Below are 25,282 nucleotides of genomic sequence, written 5' to 3' on the forward strand. Positions count from 1 at the left end.
TCTGTGGGCTCCTGATGCTGAGTGGGGGGTCAGCCCAGTCATCCTCAATCTGTGTGGCCCCAAGCCGATGGGGAGGGGCCCTGAGGGAGCTCCATGAAAGATCAAGGCAGTCATGCCCAGAAAGGCCACCCACATGCTGGGACCTGTGGGACAAGATGCCTTCTGCTCTCCAAAAAGCACAGGGCCAGAGTCACACCACTTGACATCACCCCCAAATAGCACAGGCCCAAACTCACATCCTTGGCATGTCTTCTTTTCCCTTTTAATCACAGTCCCTGATAGCTTCCCAAATCCCTGGAAAGGATGGTGACGAGTCAACGAGCGTAGTCAAATCCCTGTCCCCCTTTGTCTGGCTGATGTTTTTCAATAGGATCAACCAATAAGCAAAACCCAAGCGTGGGTGAACATGATCACTAACCCCAGAATCCAAGAATTCCAGAGTCCCAGAACTTTCCAATTTTAATCTATTGGAATCTTTGATACTGAAAATCCATGAAACCAAGAAATCAGGAACCTTGCACATTAGAATCCCAGCCTCTCATAGACCCCTAGGATCTCAGGGTTGGAAGGAAGAGCAGAAGGCCAAGCTGAGATGAGATGCAGAATCTTCTCTTGGGCATTCTTGGACCCCAGGTGGGGAGGGGGTTCCCGAGTTCTGCGACGCTACTTTGAGATCCCTTCTCTCTCCCCAAGCCTCTGCCCCACCCCCGCAACAACGGTGCCATGGCAGGATGTTATTCTGCTGCCCTTCGTGCCTCCTACTCCCCTCCCGCCTTACCTCCCTCCCGGTTACGACCTGTGCCTGAGCCATCCTCTCCCACTATGGGACGCTCCCGCACAGAGCCCCTCCCATTGTACACATCCCCTCCCTGAATGCCGAGTTCTCTGTCTCTCTCCAGACCAGGGGAAACTCATCTGCAATGTCTCCATTTCCCACCTTCCCACCCACCCCACTCTTTTGCGACTGCCAGGACCACCTGTGGCCCTCAGGGGGCCAGCCCCCCTCATCCTACTGATCAAACTGTATTCACGCTGACCAGAGGATGGCCTGGCTCTGCTGCGTCCTGCCCACCTCTCCAAAGGACTCAATTCTTCCTCAGGAACTCTGTCACCAGGGGGCCAAGGGTAGGACAGAGAGCAGGACCGGCATCCCACAGGGGATGCGGGTGACTCAGGTGGCTTCGGAGAGTGGTCAGGTTAGCAGAAGTCGCGTGGACTCAGGCTAAGCAGTGTTGAGGCCCAGAAGCTGCTTTATTTTGACCAACAATGGGGAGCAGGATAAGGGATGGCACTGGGGTGGGTTTAGGAAAGGTGTCCCAGCACCGCTGAGTCCTATGACTCTGCATCATCTCATTTAAGGATTCGGGGTGCCAGGCAATGGGGTGACAGTACCTACAGCAATGAAACCATTTCACTCTAACTAGGATCAGCATCCAAGGTGACTGATGACGAATGTGTGTCTGGGACCTCTGAGTGGCAGGAGGCGAGGCTGGGGCTGGAGGTGGACAGGGGTCAAGGGTAAGGCAACAGGCCTGACCAACCCCACCGCTGCTCTCTTCCCGTGATGCCCCTCTGAGATTGCACACTTGAGCTCCCAAGGGAGGTTACCTGCAGAGAAAGGGAGGGGGTCCAGGGGGTGGGTACCTTCTGTTTTGGATGGTCCACTGGCCCTGGGTGCATGGCATGTCGTATTTCTGCCTCCGCAGTGCATAGGCATCAAACCAGAGGGCCAAGCCGTAGTCCAGAGAGGGCACCTAGGACAGAGGAGCTGGTCACCAGGGGGCCTGTGGGCTGTGGCCGGGCTGATGGCCCCATCTCCCAGGATCACAAAGCAGGAAGGGGGCCTGCCAACATAGAGTGCTGGCTGGGGCTGAGGTCTGTCAGTCACTCAACCATCACGTGTCGCCATGGCCAAGGGACCCATCCCACCCACCCCAGAGGACTAGTAGCCAGGGGGCAGCCTGGGTCAGAGGCAGAACAGTGCTTCCCTCCCAGCTGGGGTCCCTGGAGGTCTATAGGGTGCCGTGGGCAGAGGGTAGGTGGGCTCACCGTCAAGTGCCAGGAGCAGTGGGTGCTGGGTGAGTAGTAGCTGGGGAAGTACGGTGTGCTGAGGACGCCCTGTGGCTCCAGCCGGCCCTCCAGGGTCAGGTTCACCTCACAGGCTGGGCCCAGAGAACAGAAGTTACAGAGGGTTCCTCAGCCCCGTCCAACTGCACCTGCCAGCAGGTGGGGGGCAGCTGAAACCCACCATCCTGACTGCCACTAAACAGTACAACCTGAAGACTGAGTGTGAACGCATGAACTTGGGCCTCAGTTTCCCCCTCTGTGAAATGGGGACAATAAAAGTACATACTGCATAGGGTAGTTGAGCAGATTACACAGACATGGCATGTATTAAATGCTCAGTAAATGTTCGCTACTGACATCAGCTGTGTAGCCCTTGACCGTTTACTGGACGTGTTCACTGCTGTGCCAGCCTCACGGTTACAGGGACTGGGGAGAAAGAACCATTCTCGTTTTCAAAGATGATGAGGTTCAGACAAGAGCAGCAACTTGGATGAGGTCACACAGTGAGAGGGTGAGGGATGGGGAGCAGCTGTGTCCCCAGCTGCCCCGACACCTCCCATGCAGCCAGGGAAAGCCCTCCTTCCCCTCCCCATAGAGCTATATCAGAGACGCCCATGAGAACGGGCCAACTCTGGCACTTCTTCAACCCCAGAGACTCCCAGAGGGTCATCTGTGGATCTGGGTGACCAACAGGAGAGCAAACAGGTGGAACCAGGGGAGGGAGGGGGAAGTGGGTGAGGAGATTGAGACTGACAGCAGAGGAAGGGAAAGGGGGCAGGTTGTATGTCCTTGGCGTTTAACCGTCCCTCCACGGAGCCCAGGAAACTTCAGGTTTTGCTTTGTCTGCCCAGAGGCAGCTGATGGATGATAATTGATGGTGATAAAGGGTGGGGCCCGCTCTTCCTGAGAAAGCAGGTGGTGGAGGGGGTTTCAGAAGCAGGAGAGAGTAGGGAAGGCTCAGAGGGGCAGCCCAGGCACCCTTTCCCATGAATTGCCCGCCTCTGAACACCCCTTCCCTGCCGTCTCTGGGGACAAATGCGCTGACCTTTAGTGTGAGAGGGTTGTCTGGGGGACCCCACTGTCCACACTCTGCCAGGGTGCGCACAGAGGAAGGACGGGCAGGGGAGGTAACCGGGAGAGGAGACAGCCAAGGAGGAAGAGAAAAGAGAGGAGGCAGGACAGACACAAGTTTTCTGCAAGAGGGCAGGAGAGAGGATGAGGTGAGGAGGAGGGAGGTAGCACAGGGGGCAGGGGAGGGGGTGATGGAGCCAGAACAGAGAGAGATAAAGGAGCTCAGAGGCGTGGGTGTGAGTTTGGAGACCAGAGATGCTTCCAGAACTTTCCCTCCTCCATCCCATCTCCAACCAGAGAAGGGGAAGGCAAGCCCAAGGAGCACCCGTGGCTTCTGCCGCTGAGCCCCTCTCCTCCCCGAAGGACTCCTGACCCCTCACCCTGGATGGTCACAGGCTGCACGGAGAGCACAAAGGGGTCGTAGTAGCTGTGAAGGCCCTTCTTCCAGACCACCGCCATGATGGCACCTGAGGCTAGGACCTCCACCACGGGCTCCTGGCGACTGCAGCCATAGACCCTGGTGGGACAGAGAAGGGTGACGAGGAGGGGCGGGGCCTGGGAAGGACATCCGGGAGGGCTGTGGGCTGCCCAGAGGAACAGATGAGGAGGGACTGGGAGCCTGTACATCTGAGTCTATGGCCAGGCTGCTGTGTGTCCTTAGGCAGGTGTCTAACCCTCTCTGGCCAGGGGGCTGACCAGAGGCCCTATAAGGGTCAGTCCAGCTCCTCAGAGGAGAGAAGACAAGGGGTTTCCCAGACTTCTGGAGCTTACAATTCCACTGTGACTGCTGACTCCTGTCCCACAGCACCCCTGCAGCCCCCTCAGAATCCCTGTGACCCCTGAGTGCCCATCCTATGCCCTGTAAGGAGACCAGACTGGCACCTATGGGGGCCATACCCTCTGGCTGACCATACCTAACTCCTGGCTCTCCTGGCTGGAACAGAGAGAAGACAGGTGTACAGCCTGATGATCCCCTGGGTACCCCAGAACTCTACCCAGAGCTTGGCTTGGGGGAAGCACAGGAGAAATAACCATATCTTAGAATTCTAGACTCAGAGGAATGTCAACCATGATAAAGTTCTTCAGGGATTGTCAAGGTTAACTGCTTGGTTACCAGGTGGGGAAACTGAGGCTCATGAAGCTGCCAAGGCCCCTCTCTGGGTCCACAGCACAGACAGACCCATGCTGGGCACTGCCTGTGATAGCGGCTGGCAGTCCCGCAATGTCTGTGCCCCCGTTCAACCCATTTCAGGGCAGGATGCTCCAGGCTTCCCCGTCCCTCACTCTTGGCCAACCTCTGCCAAACTTCCTCTTGACTCAGAATTCTCTGGAGCCGTGCTCATCAGGAGACCAATTCCTAGGAAGCTAGTAACCCTGCCTCCCCTGGATGGGGTGCGCCAGCATCCAGCAGGGAGGTACTGCCTTCCTTCCCTGTGCCAGCTTTGAACTTGACCAGTGTGAATGGACGGCAATGGGGGGACTGCAGGCACCCAGGCAAATGCGAGAAACCTCAAGCACAGCCTCAGAAGCACCATCCACACCAGCCCTGGGAACCCTGCAGCTGGCGAGGGAAGAGTGAGCAATCCCAGAAATTTCCCCAGAAGAGTCTTGGTTCCCCAGGGTCCTGGAAGGGTCCTTTCCCCTGGCCTCAGCTTGCCCAGGAGGTGCTCACATCTGCCTGGTCCTCTTGCTTGTTCTCACTGCTGGGGGGCCCCCCCACCCTCCTACACTACTCCCCGCCTCCACTACTCGTCTCCTTCAGGAGGTGGGAGATAAGATATAAGAGGTTGCCTTTAATCCTCACTTGTAATATTGGGGATTTCTTCTTTTTTATTTACTTAAGCAGCTGAGCCCTTGTTGCAACTAAAACGAGGTGAAGGTTGCTGGAGACCCCACCAGTTCCCCCTACCACCCTACGCCCCTCGCTCCGTGTTCCCACCGCCACTAAAGTACACCTCTCCTGGTATGGGGGGCAAGTCTGAGGGTCCCCTGGTCCTGTCTGATCCACCGTTTTACACCTTCTCTGAGGGCCTGAGACCGCAGTCAGATCCCCTCTCCAGTAGCAGGCTGAAGGGCACAATTGGAGAAGCCCCAGGGAAAGCCCTGAAGTGTCCCCACCCTCATCAGGCCTGGAAATCAGCTGGTGTCTGGCTTCTCTGCTTCCCAGAGCCCTCCAGGAACCCAGCCTACACACACCCCAGACTGCGGTCAGCACATGGCAGTGAGTTGGGGCCGCAGATGAGAAGGCAGCCTCAGAGCCTGGAGAATCAGAGAGGCCCTGCGGGAGGGGGCCAGGGAGAACCTCACTCAGCTCACCCTGCAGGACTGCTCTGGACCTAAACATGCAGGTTGCACCCTCACTGGGCTTGGAAGCTGGTGCCCACGCAGGACAGAGAGGCAGCAGCCCGGTGCCCCAGGGTCTCCCCCAACCTCCTGTAGTCCCCTGCCCCACCCTCACCCTGTGGGAAGGTGATCAGGCTCCTGGAGGCCAATGCCATTTCCAGCCCCTTCGTGGTCTCCCCATGGCCCACTACTTGCCTGTCTTCTGCATTCCACATCTTATCCTAAAGTTCTTCTCTTCTGCTCAAGAACTTTCCATTAGTTCCCCACTTACCAAGTATTAAAGATCAGATTATCCCTTGCATTCCATGCCCTTTGTGGCCTAGCCCCAGCTAGACTGTACATAATAATAAGTAATAATGGCCAGCAGCTGCTGGAGCTTTAATGGATACATCAAATGTATGGTAATAGTGGACAGCATTACTGTGTGTAAAGATCTTGACCCAGATCTGATTGAAATCCTCTCAATAACCCTGCAAGGTAGGAATGGCTGTGCACCCATTTTACAGGTGAGCAAACTGAGGTTCAGAAAGGCAAAGTAACTTGCCTTAGGGCACACAGCTAGGAAGCAGTAGCGTAGGGTTGGAAGTCAGGGACTGCCAGCCTTCAGAGCATTCTTACAAGATCATGTCACCTCCCAGAGCTGAGCTTAGAGATCGCCTAGTACAACTGCTTTGTTACAGATGGGAAAACAGGCTGGGGGAGGGGAAGGGGGTTGCCCAAAGTACACAGGCACTTCCACTCTTCTCTCGCTATCTCCCTCTGGCCTGTCTCCCAGATGCCAAATATAGGGCCCAGGGGCACCCAGCCCCTTGTCTCAGAACACTGGGTGTGGCTTTGACCGCACACCATCACCCCCTTCCCAACCTTCCCCCCACCACCTTCCCAGGGACTCACGAGGTGATGAGCCTCCTCTCGAGAGGCCCCGCCACGTCATACATGGCCAGCCGGTCCCGGCAGTCAGCCAGCTTCCACTCGAGCCGGAGTTTGAGCATGAGATCCTGGGGGCCCTGAAGGTGCCACAGGCAGCTGGAGGCCAGGGTGTCGGGCCCCTTCAGCCGGAGGGCCTGGCCCTGGCCCACGTAGCTGTAGCGGTAGCAGCCTGGAGTAGGGAGAGGGACAGGCCCCCTGACCCCTGTTAGCTGGGAGGAGGGACCCGGTTGGGGGGCAGCCCCATCAGGTCCTCACCCAGGCAGGGGTGGGGTGGGGAGAGCCCAGAGGCCCTCTGTCCCAGCTTCCTGTTTCCCCACTGCTTCCATCTCCAGCCTCCTCATCCACACATACATTCATTTGTTCATTCATTCATTCCCTTCACGCTCACTGAGCTCACCAGACCAGGTAAATGCTAGAGAAAGATTTGGTCAGCTGCCCGAGCGTAACGAGAACAGCAGGGAAATATATAGACACTACGGGGGGTGGGGGGATATCTCGGAAGTGAGGGATCTCAGGGAAGTCCAGTGGAGAGTGGGAGGTGCGTCACAGAGTGAGCAAAGGGCTGCAGGCTAGGGTGGGCAGAGGACTTGGAGGCAGGAGGGCAAGCTGGAGGAGGGAGGCAGGGTCCCCCTCATGCCCAAGAGAGAAGCCTTTTGGTCCTGCAGCCATGAGAGCCATGGAAGGTTAGGTAAGGACGGGACACGATTGGGCTTGGGTCACAGATTCCTCTGGCTACTGAGAGCAATGCCAAGGAAACCAGGAGACCAGCAATAAGGGGAAGCAATAAGGGGAGCGGGCTCAAGGCTGCATTTTGGATGGAGAGAAGGGAATGTGTTCCAGTGGGGCTGGGAGGCAGCCAAGTAGAGGAAGTCAGCTCAAGCTGCTGCTGCTGCTGCTGCTGCTAAGTCGCTTCAGTTGTGTCCGACCCTGTGCGACCCCATAGACAGCAGCCCACCAGGCTCCCCCGTCCCTGGGATTCTCCAGGCAAGAACACTGGAGTTGGTTGCCATTTCCTTCTGCAATGCATGAAAGTGAAAAGTGAAAGTGAAGTCGCTCAGTCGTGTCCGATTCTTAGCGACCCCATGGACTGTAGCCTACCAGGCTCCTCTGTCCATGGGATTTTCCAGGCAAGAGTACTGGAGTGGGGTGCCACTGCCAGCTCAAGCTAGTGATCATCAAACAGCACGAATGAAACAGATTGCACTTAGCAGGCATTTTGATACATGCCCAGAAGTGAACCAAGTGTCGTACACTCACCATTTCATTAAATGGTTCCATGAAATAGTTTCTATTATTGTCCCCATTTTACAGACCTGGGCCAGGCAAATCTAGGTTCACCTGATCTTTCTTGGGCCTCAGTTTTTTCCTCTATAGAATGGAGGCAGTAGTGATCCTTGCTAGGTTGTCACAAAGCTTAAGGAGGGTGCATGTTTGAACACTCAGCATAGTGCCTTGCACATGCATGCATGCTCAGTCGCTTCAGTCGTGTCCAACTCTTTGCGATCCCATGGACTGTGGCCCACAAGGCTCCTCTGTCCAAGGAATTCTCTAGGCAAAAATACTAGAGTAGGTTACCATTTCCTTCTCCAGAGAATCTTCCTGGCCCAGGGATCGAACCCAGGTCTTCTGCATTGCAGGCAGATTCTCTACCACTGAGCCACCTGGGAAGCCTTGCACATAGCAGGTGCTCAATACAGGTAGTGACCATTCTTCTTTAGGTAGGTGTTGGGGAAAGGGAGAAGGTGGAGCTGGGAAGAAACTCTTTGACTTCTCACCCTTCAGTTGGTCACACTTGAGGCTCAGATGTAACCTGTCCCGCTGGCTGCCCTCGTCCACACCTCCTTCTCCATCACACCCCCACTGTGCTTCCTCTCTTGCGGTTCTCCATGAGCTTTGACTGCAGTGCTAGACCTTGCACAGCAGTATCACCTATACCATTCACTCATTCATCATAGTTGATGGGCACCTACAGTGTGCTTGACTTAGGCTCCAAGGACCAGCAGTGAACCTGGGCCGTAAGTATGTCATTTAAACCTCACCTTGAGCTAAGCAGAAGGGATGTGGGAACGAGCCCCGGATGTGAGAGGCAGCCTGGTGTGCAGGGAGTTCACACTCTGTACGATTGTCCTGGCACCACCTCTCACTGCTGTGTGACTTCCTATCAGTTGTTCAGTCACTCTGAGTTCTGTCAAATGGACATAATGCTAATCCCTGTCCCACCTCCTTCTCTGCGTGGTTCTGAGAACCAGGAAGGGCATGGAGGTGAAGGAACAGGCTTTGCTCTGACTGCTACCACTTGCTCAGCTCCCTCCTCCTGATGACCCCCGGCCATCCTGACCCCAGCTGTGGAGCTGATCTCTCCAGGGAGAAACCTCTGACATTGCCAAGGGGAAGGGAGAGGGAACCTGGGGAAAGGTGTCTGGCTGTTCCCAGGTACTTGTATTCTTTGAATCTTGCTCCAAGCTGATGCTTGCTTTTGCCGCTTTAATAATTACTTTTTTGTATGAAGCTGATTAGGGGAGTGCTGGTCTCTGTTGATCATCAGAAACACCTTTAGGGAGCCTGGGAGAAAGTAAATGAAGCTCCTGTGTATTCTCGCTGCCCTTTGCTCATGCTCCTCCCTATACCCAGAGTGTCCTTTCCCCGCTGGATCTGACAGATTCCTCCCTATCCCCCAATTCTGAGCCTCCCTCCTCCAGGAAGCCTTCTAGGACCTCTCTAGTCAGAAGCACCCCTTCCTCCCTCTAGAGACACATCCCTTCCTCTGCTTTGGATCACAGCCCCGGGGGTCCACCTCTGTCCCAGGGCAGAATGGTTCCCTTTCTGCACTGCCCCCGGGACCTCTATTCTTGCCCTGGCACTTGGTGCTGTGAGATTCTGTGTATGTGGTTGTCTCCCTCATGGGGCTCAGAGCTCCTCTGAGGGCAGGGTGAAGACACGGTCAGCTGGTGTCTCCAGAGCCAGTGTGGGGCCTGGCAGGGAGAAAGTGCCCCCAAAGCCTACTTAGAGGACATGAATTGTCATCCTTGCCCCATGAGACACTGTGCTCTGGGAGGGCAGGGGCTCTAGGCATGTACTGAACCAAATAGGGACGATTATAAAGCAACTGCCAGAAAGCTGGGGACATGTGAACACTCAGCACAGGCAAGTGCAATGGAAAGGCCTGTTTGAGACCAAGGATAAGGGCAATGTGTGCACCAATGCAGTGTTAGATGATGCATATCAATAAATATAGACAGATTAATTTATTGTGCTCTCCTTTAGTCATGAGGGAAAATCCTACTGCTTCCCTCATCGGTGAGTTAAACAAATCTTTGACATGTGCTCATATCTTTGTATGAGAATCATGATTTTAAGTATTTGAAAACTGTCCTTTGACCCCATCACCTCCATCCACCAAGGAAATAAGCCTTTGACCAGCCACATGGAGGGACAGGAAGGTCAGAGAAGGTACAACCAGGATTTCAACTCTGCCTCCCTAGGTAGAAGAGGAAGAATCTGGGAATTTAAGAGATCTTGCTCAGAGCCACAGGGTACGGTAGTAGCCCAGGCGGTGCACTGCCTAATTCCAGAAGTCAGTAGTCACAACAGCCTACGATGTGGACAGCACTCCTTGGTGGCCCTGCTGGTGCTTTGCTTCCCAGGGCTCAGGAAGACTGGAGCCTCTTGGAGAAGCACAAGATGACTCTAGCAATAGGGCATGGGGATGGGGTGGGAGGAGAGGACAGATTAGCCCGACTGGCGGAGAAAGGGAAGGAAAAGATGGAGGGAGTATCCTTACCTGTGACAGAAATAGCTCCCAAGACCAAGTTTCAAAGCCAAAGTGACTGATATACCTCAAATCGACAAGATTATTTTCTACCATCAGTGGAAACATAAGATTTCAAAACAGAAGAAATGGAATTCCATGAGAGAAAAGCAGAGTCACATTGATGTGCAACTAAATCTGCTACTCACTCACACCCCACACATGAAACACACACACTTTTGTGCAAATACACACTTTGTTCACATGTGCACAACACTTCCTCCTCCCAGAGGCCCCCAGCCCTGCTCAGGACCTGTCACTGAGTCTATATTATCATGCCCCTTGGGTGATCCCAGACCAGTGCCCCTTGCACCCAGAGAAGCCGTGTGGACCCCTGACACTCAGCCAAACGAGAAAAATACCAACTTTTGAGGAAAGTGGGGAGGAAAAACCAAAGTGGCGTACCCAGCGTGGAATTCAGTGCAACTATGTCTTTCACGCTGGCTTCTGTTAAAAGGAAACGAACAAACAAATGAGCAGAGAGAATAAATAAATGAAATGAAAATAAAAATAGAAGAGACTATCAGAGCCTGTCTGAGATTGACCCTGACTGCCCACCGTCCCCCATGACCCACCCCTCAGTCCTGGCTCCTGGCCACTGGGGTTGGGGGGTGGGAGGAGCCATCCCTGGAGGCAGGCTTGCCGGGCCTCGCCAGACTGTCCCATGTTCCTCGTCTCCAGTACTGACCCAGGATCACCAGGCCCTCGGGGTCCACCTCATACTCGGTCCGATAGGGAGCGGGGGCCGAGCTGTTGACCGCAGACAGCAGCTCCTCCGCCAGCAGGGCCCGCACCACGTCGGGGCTCAGCATTGGCCGGCGGTGCTCCGGGATTTGGAGGATGAACCAGAAGAAGCACGTGAATGGTCCCTCCCTGGGGCAGGTGGAAGTGAGAAGGGCTGGGGGAGGAGCCTGGAGTGTGGGCCCCACCCAGCCCCCTGCTCCTGGTGAGAGTTAGAGGGGGCGGCAACTATGGCTCATGTGATGGGCATTGAGCCAGACATTCCTAACACCCTCTGAGGGAGGAGCTCTGGAGACCCGCACCCATTTCACAGATGAGGAAATTGAGGCGTGAGAGGTTAGGTAATATACCACAGACTCTGTTATAAGTCAATGGGACCACTGCACTCCCCACCCCTACTACTGCTCCATGGTCTCTTCTGATACCTGTCAGGCCCTTGATAAAGACACCACAGTCACTGTCTAGTATAATCCCTGCCACACCATTGTTTTCATTCTACAGATGAGAAAACCAAGTTCATTGAAGGGAGGTCACATGCAGGAATCCAAATTTCCTCTCTGTGTCTCAGTTTCCCCATTTTAAAACATGAAGGCGTTGCATCAGAAGCCTACAGCATCCCCTCCCATTCTCCGAGTCAAAGGCTCTAGCAAAGGCTGATGAGGGTGGGGGGTGCTCAAGAAGACTCACCCAAAGGAGTAGACGGCACTGGAGTTGTAGTAAGTACCTAGGGGGGTGCTGGCAATGAGCTCCTTGAGCTAAAAAGAGGGAAAACAATCAGAGTCCCCTCATGACTCTCTGCAGAAACCCTCTCCTACCCTGGGATACCGTTTGACCCTCCCACAGCCCTCCTTGACTGAGGAATCTATAGGATAGAGAGGCTTGCCCATGGTCACATGGTGAGTAATGACCATGACAGGGAACAAACCTCATTCAGTTTTTATTTCCCTCCCCCTGCACATAGCCGGGCTTCCCTGGTGGCTCAGTGGTAAAGAATCTGCCTGCCCCTTCCACTAGCTCTGAACTTGACTAGATTACCAGTGGCTTCTCCCCCTCCATCAAATCACTCCTTGACTCTGAGAAGCTCCCCCTGGGCTTCTGAGTCCCCTCCTTAGGCCCAACCACAGCCACTGGGGCTCAGACAGTTGGTCTTCGCACATGTTCAATGGCAGTGCTGCTGTGGGGTGGAATGCAGGATCGTGGGTTCTTAAAGAGCTCTGAATAGCACAGAGCTAACATCCACATGCTCTCATTTTAACCCCACGACAACCCTGCAGACAGGCACTGTAGTTATTACTCCACTCTGCAGAAAAGGAAAGAGAGTCTTGGGTGGGTCTCCCCGAAGCAGGTCCTGAGGCAAGTGGTTTATTTCCAGGTGATTCCAAGGCACATCAGTGGGGAAGGAGATAGGCAGGAAGGCAGCCAACATGGCTGCGAAGGTTCTGGGCAGAGCTATGGGTGGCTGAGGAGCAGATCCAGCAGGGATCTCTGAGAGACTGTGATGGAGGTGGTGGTTTGATCATTAAGTCATGGCTGACTCTTACGACCCCATGGACTAGGAACCTACCAGGCTCCTCTGTCCATGGGATTCTCCAGGCAAGAATACCGGAGTGGGTTGCCATTCCCTTCTTCAGGGGGTCTTTGCGACCCAGGGATTGAACCCGGGTCTCCTACATTGCAGGCAGATTCTTTACCAACTGAGCTATGAAAGAAGCCTGAGAGACTGTGGGAGCATCTTCAGAACTGCTCTCACCAAGAGCTGAGGGATCCACCTTCTCTGTCTCTTGTGCCTGAGGGTTGCTGCTGGGAATTACTCCTCAGCACTTCCAGCCCGCCCTGCTGGACAGGGTGCTGGCTGTGAGGGAGACCATCCCCAGTGCAGTAAGCCATTGTTAGGAGGAAAAGGGGTGTGGGAAGGTCCTGGCAGCATCCTTACGCTGCCCTAATTTTCAAAGGTCATGCTTCTACTAAGTGGCAAAATCAGGATTTAATCCAAGTGCAGTTTGACCCTAGAGTCCACTTGCTTTCCCACCAGTCTGCACCGTCTCCCTTCCATGATGCCTAGAGCAGGACTCTGATCCTAATGAGTGTTCTGGATGGATTCACCCACTGCCTGGACATGATCAGGCCCCTCCCCTCTCCCTTCTCATCCCTGCCATCCTTCCTACCATCTTCTGAGCTTTGGCAGTTTCACTGCGGAAGGCACTGGACTCCCGGCGGGCAAGGTCCTGGGAGAAGTGGCGATTGAGCACGCGGAGGCTGCCTGAGTACACCTGGCTGACTGTCACCTCTGCCTTGTACCCTGCCCAGGAAGAAACCAGCAAAGGTTAACCAATGGAGTAGATGGGGATGGTTCCTGAATCCCCTACTCCTTCTCCTGCCACCCTGAACCCTCAGCACAGCCTCCAGCACCTTGGGCCTCCAAGGCACCATCATCACTGCCATTGTCTTTGTCGTTGTCATTCAGAGTTTGTGTAGTGACAAATTGGCCGCACAGAGCCAGGGAGGACAGAGGCCCACAGGTGGGTGGTGTCCCAGGGGCTCCCAGGCAGAAGTTGACCCAGTGATTAGTCCAGGACATGGATACCAAGAAACCCATCTTGGGCCCAGAAGGTCAAGTTCTTGATTTAGCACCTCTGTGTTGTCCACTGAGTGGTCCAAGCTGCACCTACTATGAGGGGTACACTAGTAAACCAAGACAGACAGGTCTCCCCACATGGACCTGACAGAGATGGGTAAGATAGACTTTCCCCCAGTAGCCGTACAGCCTGTGGGTTCATCTGCCAGGATGTCTTAAAGGAGAAGCACGAGGTGCTCTTAAGGGTTCATGGCAAACCCTAGGCCAGGGTGACGCTCCATCTGAGACAGGAGGGATGGAGAATAAATTAAGAAGAGGGGAAGCAGCAGAGTATCGTCAGGGCAGAAGGAATAGCATATGCAAAATCTCCACAATGGGGGTCATGTTAAGGACCAGGGCCAAGAGCCTGTTTGGTGGAGCAATCAGACAGGGGTAATAAGAGGCTGAGACATCAACAGGGCGGGATTTTGGTCTTTCCCTGATGAACAAGGGAAACCATGAAAGGTTTAAAATCAGGGATGATGTCATCAGATTTCCGTTTTGCAAAGATCATTTTGACTGATGTGAAGACAACAGATTCATAGCCTGGACTTTCTAGCCTTATTCAGTCATTTATTCATTCATTCAATGCATATTTATTGAGAACCTGCTATGTTTAGGGACTGGCCTAGAGTACATGGGAATATACCAGTAGGACAGTGAACAGATAACAACAACACAAAAGCCAAACCTGTCCTTAACAGCTTGTAGTCTAACAAGAAAGGCAGACAATAGATAGCGAACACAGGACATAACATATTAGAGGTGTTAAGTGGTATAGAAATCAAGCGTTGCTGTGGGCTGCAACATGCAGGCCAGAGAGGAGGGAAGTGGTGTTGGTCAAGTGGATGTTAACCTACGGAAAGAGCATTCCAGGCAGCAGACTGGCAAGTGCAAAGGCCCTGAGGCAGGAGCTTGTCTGCTGTGTTTGAGGAACAGCAAAGGTTTGAACGAGGGGAAAGCAGGAGGAGATAAGATGGTGGAGGAAGGGTCACACAGGGCAACCCAGGAAGGACTTTGATTTTTGCTCTGAGTGAGATGCGAGCCATGGCAGGCTTTAAGCAAAGAAGTCTGATGATTTGATTTACTTTATAAAACAATCCCTCTGCCTTTGTGTTGAGAACAGGCTGTAAGAAGGCCAGGGCAAAAGCACGCGGACCTACAGGAGGCTCCTGCAGCCGTGCCAGTGTGAGTGGTCCAAGGGAGCCTGACCAGGCTGTGCAGGGAAGAGAGAAGTGATTGGTGTCAGGGTATATTTTGGGCTTGCTGGCTGGCAAATTGAGGTTGGGCAGTAAAAGAAAGAGGAGGGAACATAGGAAGGATAAAATGACCACCTCCTGGGATGTTCTCTCCATTTTTTTTCAATTTTAAAGGATTTTCTTAGGTCATGATTTTCTATTTTATTTTATTTTTTGGCACACTGCTAGGTATGCAGAACTTCCCTGACCAGGGATTGAACCAAAACCTCCTGCAGTGGAAATAGTCTTAACCACAGGACCGCCAGCGAAGTCCAGGTCACTAATGATGATACGATAAAGTTACAATCATTTCTCAAAATCTCAAACTTCTGAAACACTTGTCTATAAAGATACATTGCCTCAGAGACATGGAAAATCAATAGTTCAATATCATTTTATGTTAACAACTGGTACAAATCAATTAAGAAGTTAAAGCCCCCTTCAAAATATACTCCAAAGGTAGAATGACAATTTATAAAAGAGTTAACTCTCAGTAAGGTCTGAAATACCCTTAGACATCCTGCAGGAGGAGCAGCGCCTGCCCCTGTCCCCCTCCCACCCCCAGCCCACCTTCCTGGTGCACAGTGGAGCTCAAGGGCTGGAAATGCAAATTTGGGAATCATCAGAGGATATGGGCATAAATGGAGGCAGAGAGGAGGAGAGTCCCTCCAACAGCAAAGACACAGAGGAGAAGCCATCATAAGCTGAGGACAAAGAAAGTGTGGGTGCCCCGGAAGCCAAGCGAGGAAAGTGTTTCGAGGAGGAGGGGATGAGGTACCCAGTCAAGTGCTGCCTGCAGGTCAAATGCCATGAGGACTGGCCACTGGATTCAGCAGTGACCGTGACAAGTACTCTTGGGGTTATGGGCGGGTGGGGGACAGGGAGTCAGATTGGAAAGGGTACCAGACAGAGGTATGGAACTGGAGGGCACAGCATTTTGAAACACTAGGAGTTTGCTACAAAAGGAATCTGAGTAATGGCTGGCAGGGGGTGGGGAGACCAGAGGGACTGAGTACCAGAGCAAAGAGAAGCACTGTACACTGATGGATGGTGCCCCCAGAGGAGAGAGGGGGACGTGGCTGGAGCTGGGCCACCGCATGGGCAGAGGGGCTGGGATCCAGGCTGGGAGGACAGCAGGCTTTACAAGGCTTTTTGTTTGGTTGGTTTGCTCCCCACTTCCTGACGCACCACACAGCATGTGGGATCTGGTTCTCCGACCAGGAATCGAACCTGCGCCCTCTGCACTGGGAGCCCAGAGTTTAACCACAGAACTATCAGGGACGTCCCACAACTGGCTTTAGATAAGGCAGGGCTGGTTCACCCATGTGGATGGTGGAGGGCAGAGCACATGGGTACAGCTGGGAGGGCATCTATGGGGCTTCTCTTCTGAGTGGTTCCATTTTCTTGTTGAAGCAGGAGGCAGAGTGGGTGGGGGATATGGGAGAGTTTGAGAAGACAGCAGGAGAGGGAAAGGACCAGGGCAATACAGCTGGGCAGCATGAAAGGCCCTGCTACCCGGATCTGAGTGGACCAGCCCAGGGCCCACTGGGCTTGGGAAGCCGGCCCTCACCGCATCCTCTTCTGGGCCACTGGGTCAGGCTGCCACTTAGCCAGACGTTTGCTCCTCACTTCAGGCTTATCCTGCTCCAGTGTAATAGGCCTCTTGTCCATCTCCCCTTCCAGACCAGACAGGGCATGTCTGTAGTCCATCCCCTCCCCAGTGCCCAATATCCAGAGCACTGCCTGGCCCAGGATGGGAGAAACTATTCAAACATCTCCTAAAGTGCTCTTCTACCTGCGTCCCTCTGGGGAGAGGGTTGCCTTCCCCCAGCTGGAAGGAGCTCTCACCCTCTGGGTCCTCAGCCCCATGGAGCATCCTGTGCCCCCAGTGGAGTGATTCACTCCAGAAGTCTAACCAGGAGAAATCAGACGCTGTGAAGACAATCGGCAGGTGAGTTCCTGCCCCACCCCCACGCCCCCCACCAGCCCCACTGCCGCAGCTTGGTGCTCTGCAGTTTTCCCTGAAGACTAATTATCCTGCAGCCTAAGGAGGCCTCGGCAGCCCTGTGCTATTTGGGAAGCTGGCTTCCTGCCGGTGGTGAAATGCACACAGCTTCTACTCTTAGCCTGCGTTGCTCGGTTTTGAGCAGAATCACAATCCACCTAACATCATGGCAAGTGGGTGAGCTTCAGACCCAGGCTTCCTAACAGCTTTGACCCAGGGGCTGGTTCTAGAACACCCCCTACCTCAACTCCCTTTGGAGTCGGGCGTAGGCTGCTCTCCCCAGTGGCTGCTCCAAAGTGGGTCCCCATTCCTTTCAATGGACCTGAAATTCCACCAGGAGATGCAATCAGTAAGAAAATGGTCTAACTTTTGCAGAGTGCATAATGGGAGATCTCTGATCTCTTGGGTAAAGTGGACTGTCCCTGCTAGGGTTCTGTTGGGTCCCCTCAGCTTGCTCTGTCCTAACACTTGGCAGACTTTATGCTGAGGGCAGGGACTGTCTCCAGAACCTGCACAAGGCTGGTGTATAGGAGGTGGTCAGTACTGAATGAATGAATGAAAGAAGGATGGACGAATGGACCCAGAATATAGGCTAGTTGCTCGTGGGGCCCCAACAGACTGATTGAGAGCTGTGATACCAGAAACGGAAGGCCTAAATTCAGGACATGGGGAGACACAGCTGCTCCAGACATTCTTGCCCCCATTTCCCTCTGGGTTGAATTCCAGGTGTGCTCAGGCTGGGGTATAAAGCCATCGGCATACATGGACACCGCCCTGGACACCTGAGTCCTGGGTGCCCCTCCCCTTCATCCCAACTCATGCTGGGTCCTGGAGACTCAGAGATGATAGAGCCAAGGTCCCCCCGCCCAGAAGAGCTCCCAGGTTGGACTCAAGTGAGCAGAAACACTAATTGGTGTCAGGCACCACCAGCACCACTGGGCCTCCTCCAACTGAACCAGCTGGCTCCAAGCCCAGGGCAACCCAGGAGGGCTGTGGGCAAGGGAGGCAATGCTTATACTCCAGCTTGTCAGTTTACAAGAACTGGAAGAGCACTTCTTCCTCAGCTGCTGGGAGTTAGGGGCACTTGGCTCCAGAAAGGATCTTGCACTACCATCTAACAAGACAGGAAGGGAGACTCCAAGAGAAGTGCATGTCCAAGTCACACAGTGAGTTTCAAGGTGTCGCTGAGCCTGGAATCCTGGTCTGTCCTGCTGTGCCCTTTCGACCACCCTAAGTCCTCCCCATGTGCCTCTCCCAGGGGCCCATGCAGTTACCTAGGAAATACCAGAGCAGGACCCCCACTGAAGCCAACATGACCAGAGCCAGCCACAGGGGAGCCAGGCGGAGGTAGTCTCGGACTTTTCTCTTCGCATCCTTGGGGGCCTTGAACATCCCTTCCGGCTCTGCCTCTTCGCCATCACCTCCATCACCCTGCCCGCCAGCCGCTTGGGGGGCCTTGGCCATGGGCATCCTGGCAAGGAAACAGACCAGGGTTGGACACAGCCTGGCATTTGCAAGGGAGCCTTTGCTGAATGTTGGCCTTGCAGAGAAGTAAGACAGCACCTCTGCCTTTTGGAGGAGCAGGATCATAATGCCAGGTACCAGTAATTCAAAGTGGGCCCTGAGCCAGCTCCCAAAGGCGGGAAGCATGCTTCAGGATGGCTCACCCCGGGTGGCCAGCTGGAACCCCTACCTTTGCATCTGGTGTCAGAGGAGAGAAGGACGTTTCACTACCTAAACCCCACCCCAAGGCTGTACCCTCAGATGGAACTGGGGTGCGTACATGGCATAAATGTTTCTATAAAACAATTCCTCCTGCCGTCAGGATTTCCTAGCCTTGGCTTCTCTTCCATTCAGGGGATGCTTTTTCCTTGCTCCTCGTTCTCAACAGCAAAGCTTTCCACAACATTAATGCAATTCATTTACTTGGCCCTCCCTGCCTAGAAGCCCTGAGTCAGCTCTGTGTTGAGCCAGGGACTACCCTCCAAGGAGCACCAGCCTTCTTGTGTCCCTACTGTTCAAAGTATCTTAGGGGCAGAGGAAGGAGATAAAAACTAGTATTCATGTAGTGTCTGCACAAGACAGTTCATAGATATCACTCCCTTTAATCCTCTGGTCTCTGGGATGTGAGGAACATTGTCCCCATGCATTCCTCTTCCTCAGGTCCTCTCTGTGTAGACACTCTACTTGTATTTTCTTGCTTAACTTCCAAATGCCTTTCAAGGTTCTGCACCCATTGAACAGAGGAGGAGACTGAGAGCTAGAATGTTTTAGCAACAACTCAGTCCAGGGATTTCCTAGCCTCCTTTTTATCAATGCAATATGAATGTCTGGTGCTGGCAACCAGCCCCATTTTGCAGATGGAAAAACTGAAGCCCAGAGTGGCTAAGCCAGTCACAAAAGGTTACGTAGCAGATAAGTGGGGTGTCTGACTCCAAGCCCTGGTGTCTGACTCCCTGATCTTTCCCCTACTCTGGGCCACTTCCTGGAAATGAGGTGTTAAATAACAAATCATGATGAAATAATACCTGAATGTCACCCCTCTGCGCCCCAGGCCTGCAGCTGTCTCCCCTTCTAGACCCTCCAGGAAAGTGCTGAGAGCTATTTGGCTTCTTGGGCAGGTTTTCCACAGTCCAGAGAGGGCCCTTGACTTGCCCACCCACCAGCAGAGCAAGGATTCCACACCTCTGAGAAATTAGCCTCTTCTTCCCATAACCCAAATGCCATTGTACCTTTAAAATACATCCCCAGGGGTGTGTGTGTGTGGTAGAGGGGTCCTTTGGGCTGAGTCTTGGGTTTTCACACAAAGGGTTTCTGAAAATAGGGCTCATTTGTGATGCTTGAAGTTTCTCAGCCAAGGATGTCTGGCTCCAGGCACATGGATCTCTTAACTGGCCTCCATGAATGCAAGGAAAGGAGGCGACTGTTGGTCATTCTCAACTGGGTATAGGACTCCCCTCCACCAGAGGACTTCTTACACATGGGACCCTGCTGGCTTTCATGGGCCAGGACCATGGATGATAAAGATCCTGAAATGAGTGGACAGCCTTGCCCACTGCTCAGAGTGTCCGAGGCCCCCCAGGTGAAAGTGGCTGCCCCCACGAGCTGAGTGGGGTGGCTACAGCCAGGAGAGCCCTGTGATGGGCCAGTTCCTTCCCTCTCTCGGCCCCAAGTCCACTCTCTGTGCCAGAGAGCCACATCCCTATTTTACTGAGTCTGGATCACCAAGGACCTACTAGGGACTCGGAAAGCACAGAGATGACCATGACTGACATTTATTTGAATTGTTTTTTCCGGTGTTTTAGTGATTTCCCTGGTGGCTCAGACAATAAAGAATCCATCTGCCCATGCAGAAGAGGCAGGTTCAATCCCTGGATTGGGAAGATGCCCTGGAGAAGAAAATGGCAACCCACTTCTTGCCTGGAAAATTCCATGGATAGAAGAGCCTGGTGGGCTACAGTCCATGGGGTTGCAAAGAGTCAGACAGGACTGAGTGACTAACACTCACTTTCCAGTGTTTTATAAGCACTATCTCGTGTAAGCCTTCTGCGGACTCTTGGGGGACAGGGTCTGTTATTATCCATCCCCGTTTTACAGATGAGAAAGTTGAGGCACAGAGAGATTGAAGAACTTGACTGAGATCCTACAGTTGGTTATCGGCAGAGTCAGGCTGCAAACCGATGCTATTTGTCTCCAGGATAATGCCCTCACCACCATGCTTTACTGCCTCACACATCATCAGGATACAAGGGGAAACTGAGGCTCAGAGAAGGTCATCGATCTGACAGAGGAGGCACAGAGGGGAGTAGTCACAGGCAGGATGTTCAGTAGGCACCCCCTTCCTCCCACCATACCCCAAGCACTGCCTTCACTCCCTGGGTTTTGCCTCCTTCATAAATGACGCTTACATTCGTCTGGGGGAATTCTGAGTATCACAGAAAATCCCCTGTGTGAGACCCAAGATCTGACACAGCCCAAATTGGTGGGGCAGGTGAGGAATACACCTGGGCTCCCCATCACCTCCCACCCGGACTCCCAGGGCAGCCTCCTAATGCCCTCTCTGCCTCCCATCTCTGCCTCGAGCACATCTTCCATGTTGTCAGCAGAGAGCTCTCCCTGCCCACCTCCAACCATTCACCTGCTCAGAGTCCTCTCAAGGCCCCCAGCCACCTCCAAACCCCTAGTTGAGGCACCCAAGGCCCTCCATGGCCAGGCTGCTGCCTTTGCCCCCACAGCCCTCCTTTTGTCACACACATCACCCTGCAGGTCCACAGGGTGTGCCTTTGTACTGTCACACCCTCTGCCTAAAGGACGGGCCCCTAAATGCCAGCTCCAGGGTCACCTGCCCAGTGATGGGGCCCAAGGCCTTGGAGAGTAAGCCACTCTAGGCAGCCCTTGGTCAAGATCAGCAATCTGCCTGGGTTTCGGCTTCGTTTCCTCTTCTCTACAAGAAAGACATGTCTGTGTCTTATCCACTTCTGGATCCCTATAGAACCCAGCACAGGGCCTGCCACTTGAATGAATAGTTCATAAAAGAATGGGTGAGCAAAAACTGAATTAAATTTTTAAAAAATAAAACTTGAAAAAAAAAAGACTGTGAGTAGAGCCCCAGTTATCTAGACTCCCGTTGCAGTGCTCTCGTTCACATCTTGCTGCCTCTGGGAAGCAGGATGTGTAGAGGCATGGAGCTGGGTCACGGAGGTGGTGCCAGTTTCTGGGGTCCAGGATTCAGTTATCAGGCCCCTATATATTTATTGAGCACCTGCTTGGCGTCAGGCTCTGTGCTGGGCATGGGGGTCACACTGGTGAATATAAGAGACCTCATTCCCAGCCTCTTGAGGCTGACAGTCCAGCAGGAGGTGGACAATTGTGACAATTGACAATTGTGATGATGACCGCAGCCTCCTGCCTTTTACTATTATTATATGGTGACTCTTACATTACTTTTAGGATCCAGTCACCAGAAAAGTGTGTGGCTCTATCTTCCAACTGCTCCCAGGACCCAACTCCTTCTTGGCACCTCTGTGGCTCCCACCACCATCCAGGTCAATATCATCTATCATCTTGGCTCCTACACCAGCCAGTCATCTGGCCACCTTCACTAGCCAATTCCCACACAACCACCAGAGTGGTCTTTACCACGCATCCTGCTCATAAGCCCCACCTAGAACAGAGCCCGCAGCCTTTGTCACAGCCCACCAGGGCCTCCGTGACATGGCCCTTGTGTACCTTTCTGAAACACACACAGCTCCTGGCTGGATCTGCACCAGATAGAGTACAGGCTACCTCAGGGCCTTTGCACTTGCTGTTCCCTCTGCAGAAATGCTTTTCCTTCAGTCTTGCCTCATGACCTGCTCCTTTACCTACTTCAAGTCTTTGCTCAAATGTTACCTCTTCACTGAGACCTTCCCTGACTGCTCCCCTCTCTTGGCTTCATCTTTCTTTATAGCTCTTTTCAGGACTGAAATTGCCTGATATGCTTCTGTATCCCTGCTCAGTCTCCTCCCTGGCTGTACTGGAGCAGAGGCTTTATTCTATTTGCTCTGCATACCCTGCTCAGAGAGCAGAACATGGCTCCTTCCTGTGCAGCCAGGGTGCTGGGTGCACGTGTGGCCTGGCCAACTCTTTCTGCCTCCCTCCGCCCCTCTCCCACTTTACGCTTGTTGCATCCTAATGACATTGGGCTTCCCCGTGATTGATTCTGAAAATGAAGATGGTAAAAAGCTTTTCCAGATCTAGGGTTCTTAGCTAGCTCTGGGTGAAGAGCTTCACAGGATTGTGTCTTAAACCCTGAAAGTTCTTGCTCACCACCTGGCTTTCTTCCTTCTGTCTGGGCTGCCCATCTCCTGACCTGGCCCCTTCACACCTCCGCTCAGCTATTACAGGCTCCTGCAGCTCTCCCAGAGTGCCCTGGAGGGGCGGCTGCTCCTCTGAAGCGTCCTGGGCTTCTGCCATCAATGCACAGTTCATCTTGGGGCATTCTCTGTGTGCCCCTTGACGGTGAGCCCCTGGAAGGAGGGACTGGGTGTACTCCAACTGCCGCAGGGTCTGGGGTTTCTCCCCTGAACCTAGACACCAGCCTGGAACCTGCTCCTCACTCCCTCCATCCCTTCTGGTCATTTCAGGTCCTCAGTCTGCCCATGGGAGGCTGAGCTAGCTGGAGCTGGACGATTGCTCCTCCTGTGTGCAAGCCCGTGCTGGACACTGACACAATCAAGTTCTATTTCCGCCTCCAGCAGCCTTGTTTTCTCTACTTAATGGTTAGGGAAACCAAAGTACATATATATAGAGAAAAGGACTTACTTGGGTCACTCCACCAGGGTAGACAGAGCAGAACGGGGCAAGGATTCTGATCTAGGACCTACTGGGGAGGCCATTCGGGCCTAGAGTTCACCCCCACCACAAGCTGCGTGACTGAGTCCCCAAGTGTAGGGGAAGGGGTGAAAGTCCCTTCCACACACTCCCAAACTCACACACAGATGTACACCAACAGAAACAGGCTGAAGTACGTGCACAGCTATCTGTGATATACAAATGGCTAGGTACATGCTTGTGTACACACACGCACACACACACAGAGCTACATTCAGCTCTGAGCTTGCCGCCTGTTTAGTGCAGTGGGGAGCTCTGGGCCTGTCTCCCGTACCAGAAACCCCAGGTGGAGTACCTGAATATGGAGGGGGCAGCTTGTCCAACCCAGAATGAGAGTGGGGTCTTCAGCCTGGCAAACCTGGCCTCTCCCCTGCCCCGTGCCTGCCTCACCACAGCTGAGCCCTGGGCCTCCCAGACCCCAGAACCTGTAGCCCTTCCACTGCCCTGTGCCTCTTCCCAGCTCTACGGTCTCCTCACCTTCAGCTCACCCGGTCACTCTCTGGCCCATGAGGCCCAGCAGACCAGGTCTCAGAGCAGGGAAGTTGGCTGCTGCCCCAGGGAACCAGGCCTGACTCTCCAGGTGGATGCTGTCACCGGGTCATTCCTAGGTCCTGATCTCCTGTCTTGGAGGTCCCTGCTTACCTTTGGGAGTGGCGGGTGGGTGCCAGGCCTGCACAGGCCTCAGAGCCTCTGTTTGTCCAGGCCAACGTCTCCCCACCCCCACCCAGCCAGCCTGGGATCAATGACCCACAGCCATGGCCGGGATGTCTGGCCCTTGTCCCCTGTGGCCTGTGGCCCCAGGCTCCATGGGCTTCCTGCTGGGTGGGGGACAGCACTGTGACTGAGCCCAGGTAAACAGACCGGAGGCAGCCCAGGAGGCAGGAGGCAAGCAGCGCCCCGCCCCGCCTCACCCCGCCCATGGGCACCCGGGGAGGCTGGCAGGCAGGTGCAGGAGATCCGAGCTCTCCCTCGAGGCCCGTTGCCTGGTGATGTTCCTGCCTGGCTATGGCCCCTGGTCCCCTGGAGCATGAGGTGGGGGTGGCTGAGGACTGGGGGCTGGGCAGGTCCCGGGCAGTGCAAGCAGGGGCTCACGCAGGTCTCCTTACCTGGACAGGTGAGACCAGAGGAGTCAGAGGCTCTAAGAGAGCAAAGGAGGTAGGGCCCATGTGCTCTGGGGACAGGAGGGGAGAAGGTGGAGTGGGGGTGGGGTAGGATGCTATTTTCTGTTTAGCTGGAAATTATTTGAATTGCAGCCTGATTCTGGAGAGCTGTACTGTCCACTTTGGTGGCCTCTGGGCACATGTGGCTCTTGATCCCCCTGGAACATGGCCAGTCTGAACTGAGATGTGCTGCATGGGTAAGATACACACCAGGTACTGAAGACTGAGTGCAAAGAAAATAAAATAGCTGAAGAAGAATTTTTTAGGTTCATCACATGTTGAAATGATAACTTAGCAATATGCGGTTAATAAAATATATTATTAAAATTCATCTCACCTGCTTAATTTTACATTTTTTAATATGACTATAAGAACATTGGAATCACAAGTGTGGTAGTGAATGGAATGCAGCAGAGATGGTGGTTGGATGTGGCCATGCTCCAAAGCACTTGTTGGGAACCAGGGTTTTCTGGGTGTGTACAGGCTGCTGGCTACCTCCAGGCAGGAGAAGGACTGGCTTGGGCTCCAGCAGAGGGTACATGGAGGGGCTGGTTAGGGATTCTGGGTTGGGAATACCTTCCCTCACTTCTCCTATTCTTTAACCCTGCCTGAGTCCTAACCCTTACCTCAGCCTTGACTCCCCTCCATCGCCCCCAGCCCCAGGGCAATTTTCCTTCCTCCCTCCAGTCTCCCCTCCTGCTAGGCCCTGGTACCCCCCTCCCCAAAAACGTTCCAAGAGAGAGGCACTTAGGATGGGAGCAAGGAGCACTGGGGTGTAGACAGAGACACCCCAAGCCCTGCCTCTGTCCTTCTCCAAAGTAGCCCAGGTCCCTGGACGAGGCAGGCTGGTAATGGGAGTCTTTTTTTTTTTAATTGGAGTATAGTTGCTTTACAATGTTGTGTTTCCACTGTTCAGCAAAGTGAGTCAGCTAT

At 53.8% G+C, this 25,282-nt stretch overlaps 1 protein-coding gene across 3 annotated transcripts in view; it reads right to left on the reverse strand.

Moving 5' to 3' along the window:
• TMPRSS6 (transmembrane serine protease 6) overlaps window positions 1-24,058 on the reverse strand; it is a 39,541-nt gene extending 15,483 nt beyond the window's left edge. Inside the window, exons 1-11 of one of the 3 annotated variants that reach the window (XM_086404010.1) lie at window positions 23,832-24,026; window positions 18,092-18,288; window positions 13,126-13,259; window positions 11,648-11,715; window positions 10,908-11,092; window positions 10,625-10,666; window positions 6,376-6,580; window positions 3,519-3,655; window positions 2,050-2,162; window positions 1,645-1,754; window positions 1,283-1,495 (exon numbers count right to left, since the gene is read on the reverse strand). In XM_086404010.1, coding sequence (XP_086260136.1) covers window positions 1,417-1,495; window positions 1,645-1,754; window positions 2,050-2,162; window positions 3,519-3,655; window positions 6,376-6,580; window positions 10,625-10,666; window positions 10,908-11,092; window positions 11,648-11,715; window positions 13,126-13,259; window positions 18,092-18,287 — 1,269 coding nt within the window. In that variant the 5' untranslated portion in view covers window position 18,288; window positions 23,832-24,026 and the 3' untranslated portion in view covers window positions 1,283-1,416. Of the gene's footprint in view, window positions 1-1,282; window positions 1,496-1,644; window positions 1,755-2,049; window positions 2,163-3,518; window positions 3,656-6,375; window positions 6,581-10,624; window positions 10,667-10,907; window positions 11,093-11,647; window positions 11,716-13,125; window positions 13,260-18,091; window positions 18,289-23,666; window positions 23,805-23,831 lie in introns of those variants that run through there. The other 2 variants (XM_086404007.1, XM_086404009.1) reach the window with 2 other exon arrangements.
• Window positions 24,059-25,282: the final 1,224 nt, after the last annotated feature.

Source organism: Bos grunniens, chromosome 5 (assembly GCF_055505025.1).
Source record: "Bos grunniens cultivar Pamir isolate PY7600 chromosome 5, Bosgru_T2T1.0, whole genome shotgun sequence".
Classification (NCBI taxonomy): domain Eukaryota; kingdom Metazoa; phylum Chordata; class Mammalia; order Artiodactyla; family Bovidae; genus Bos; species Bos grunniens.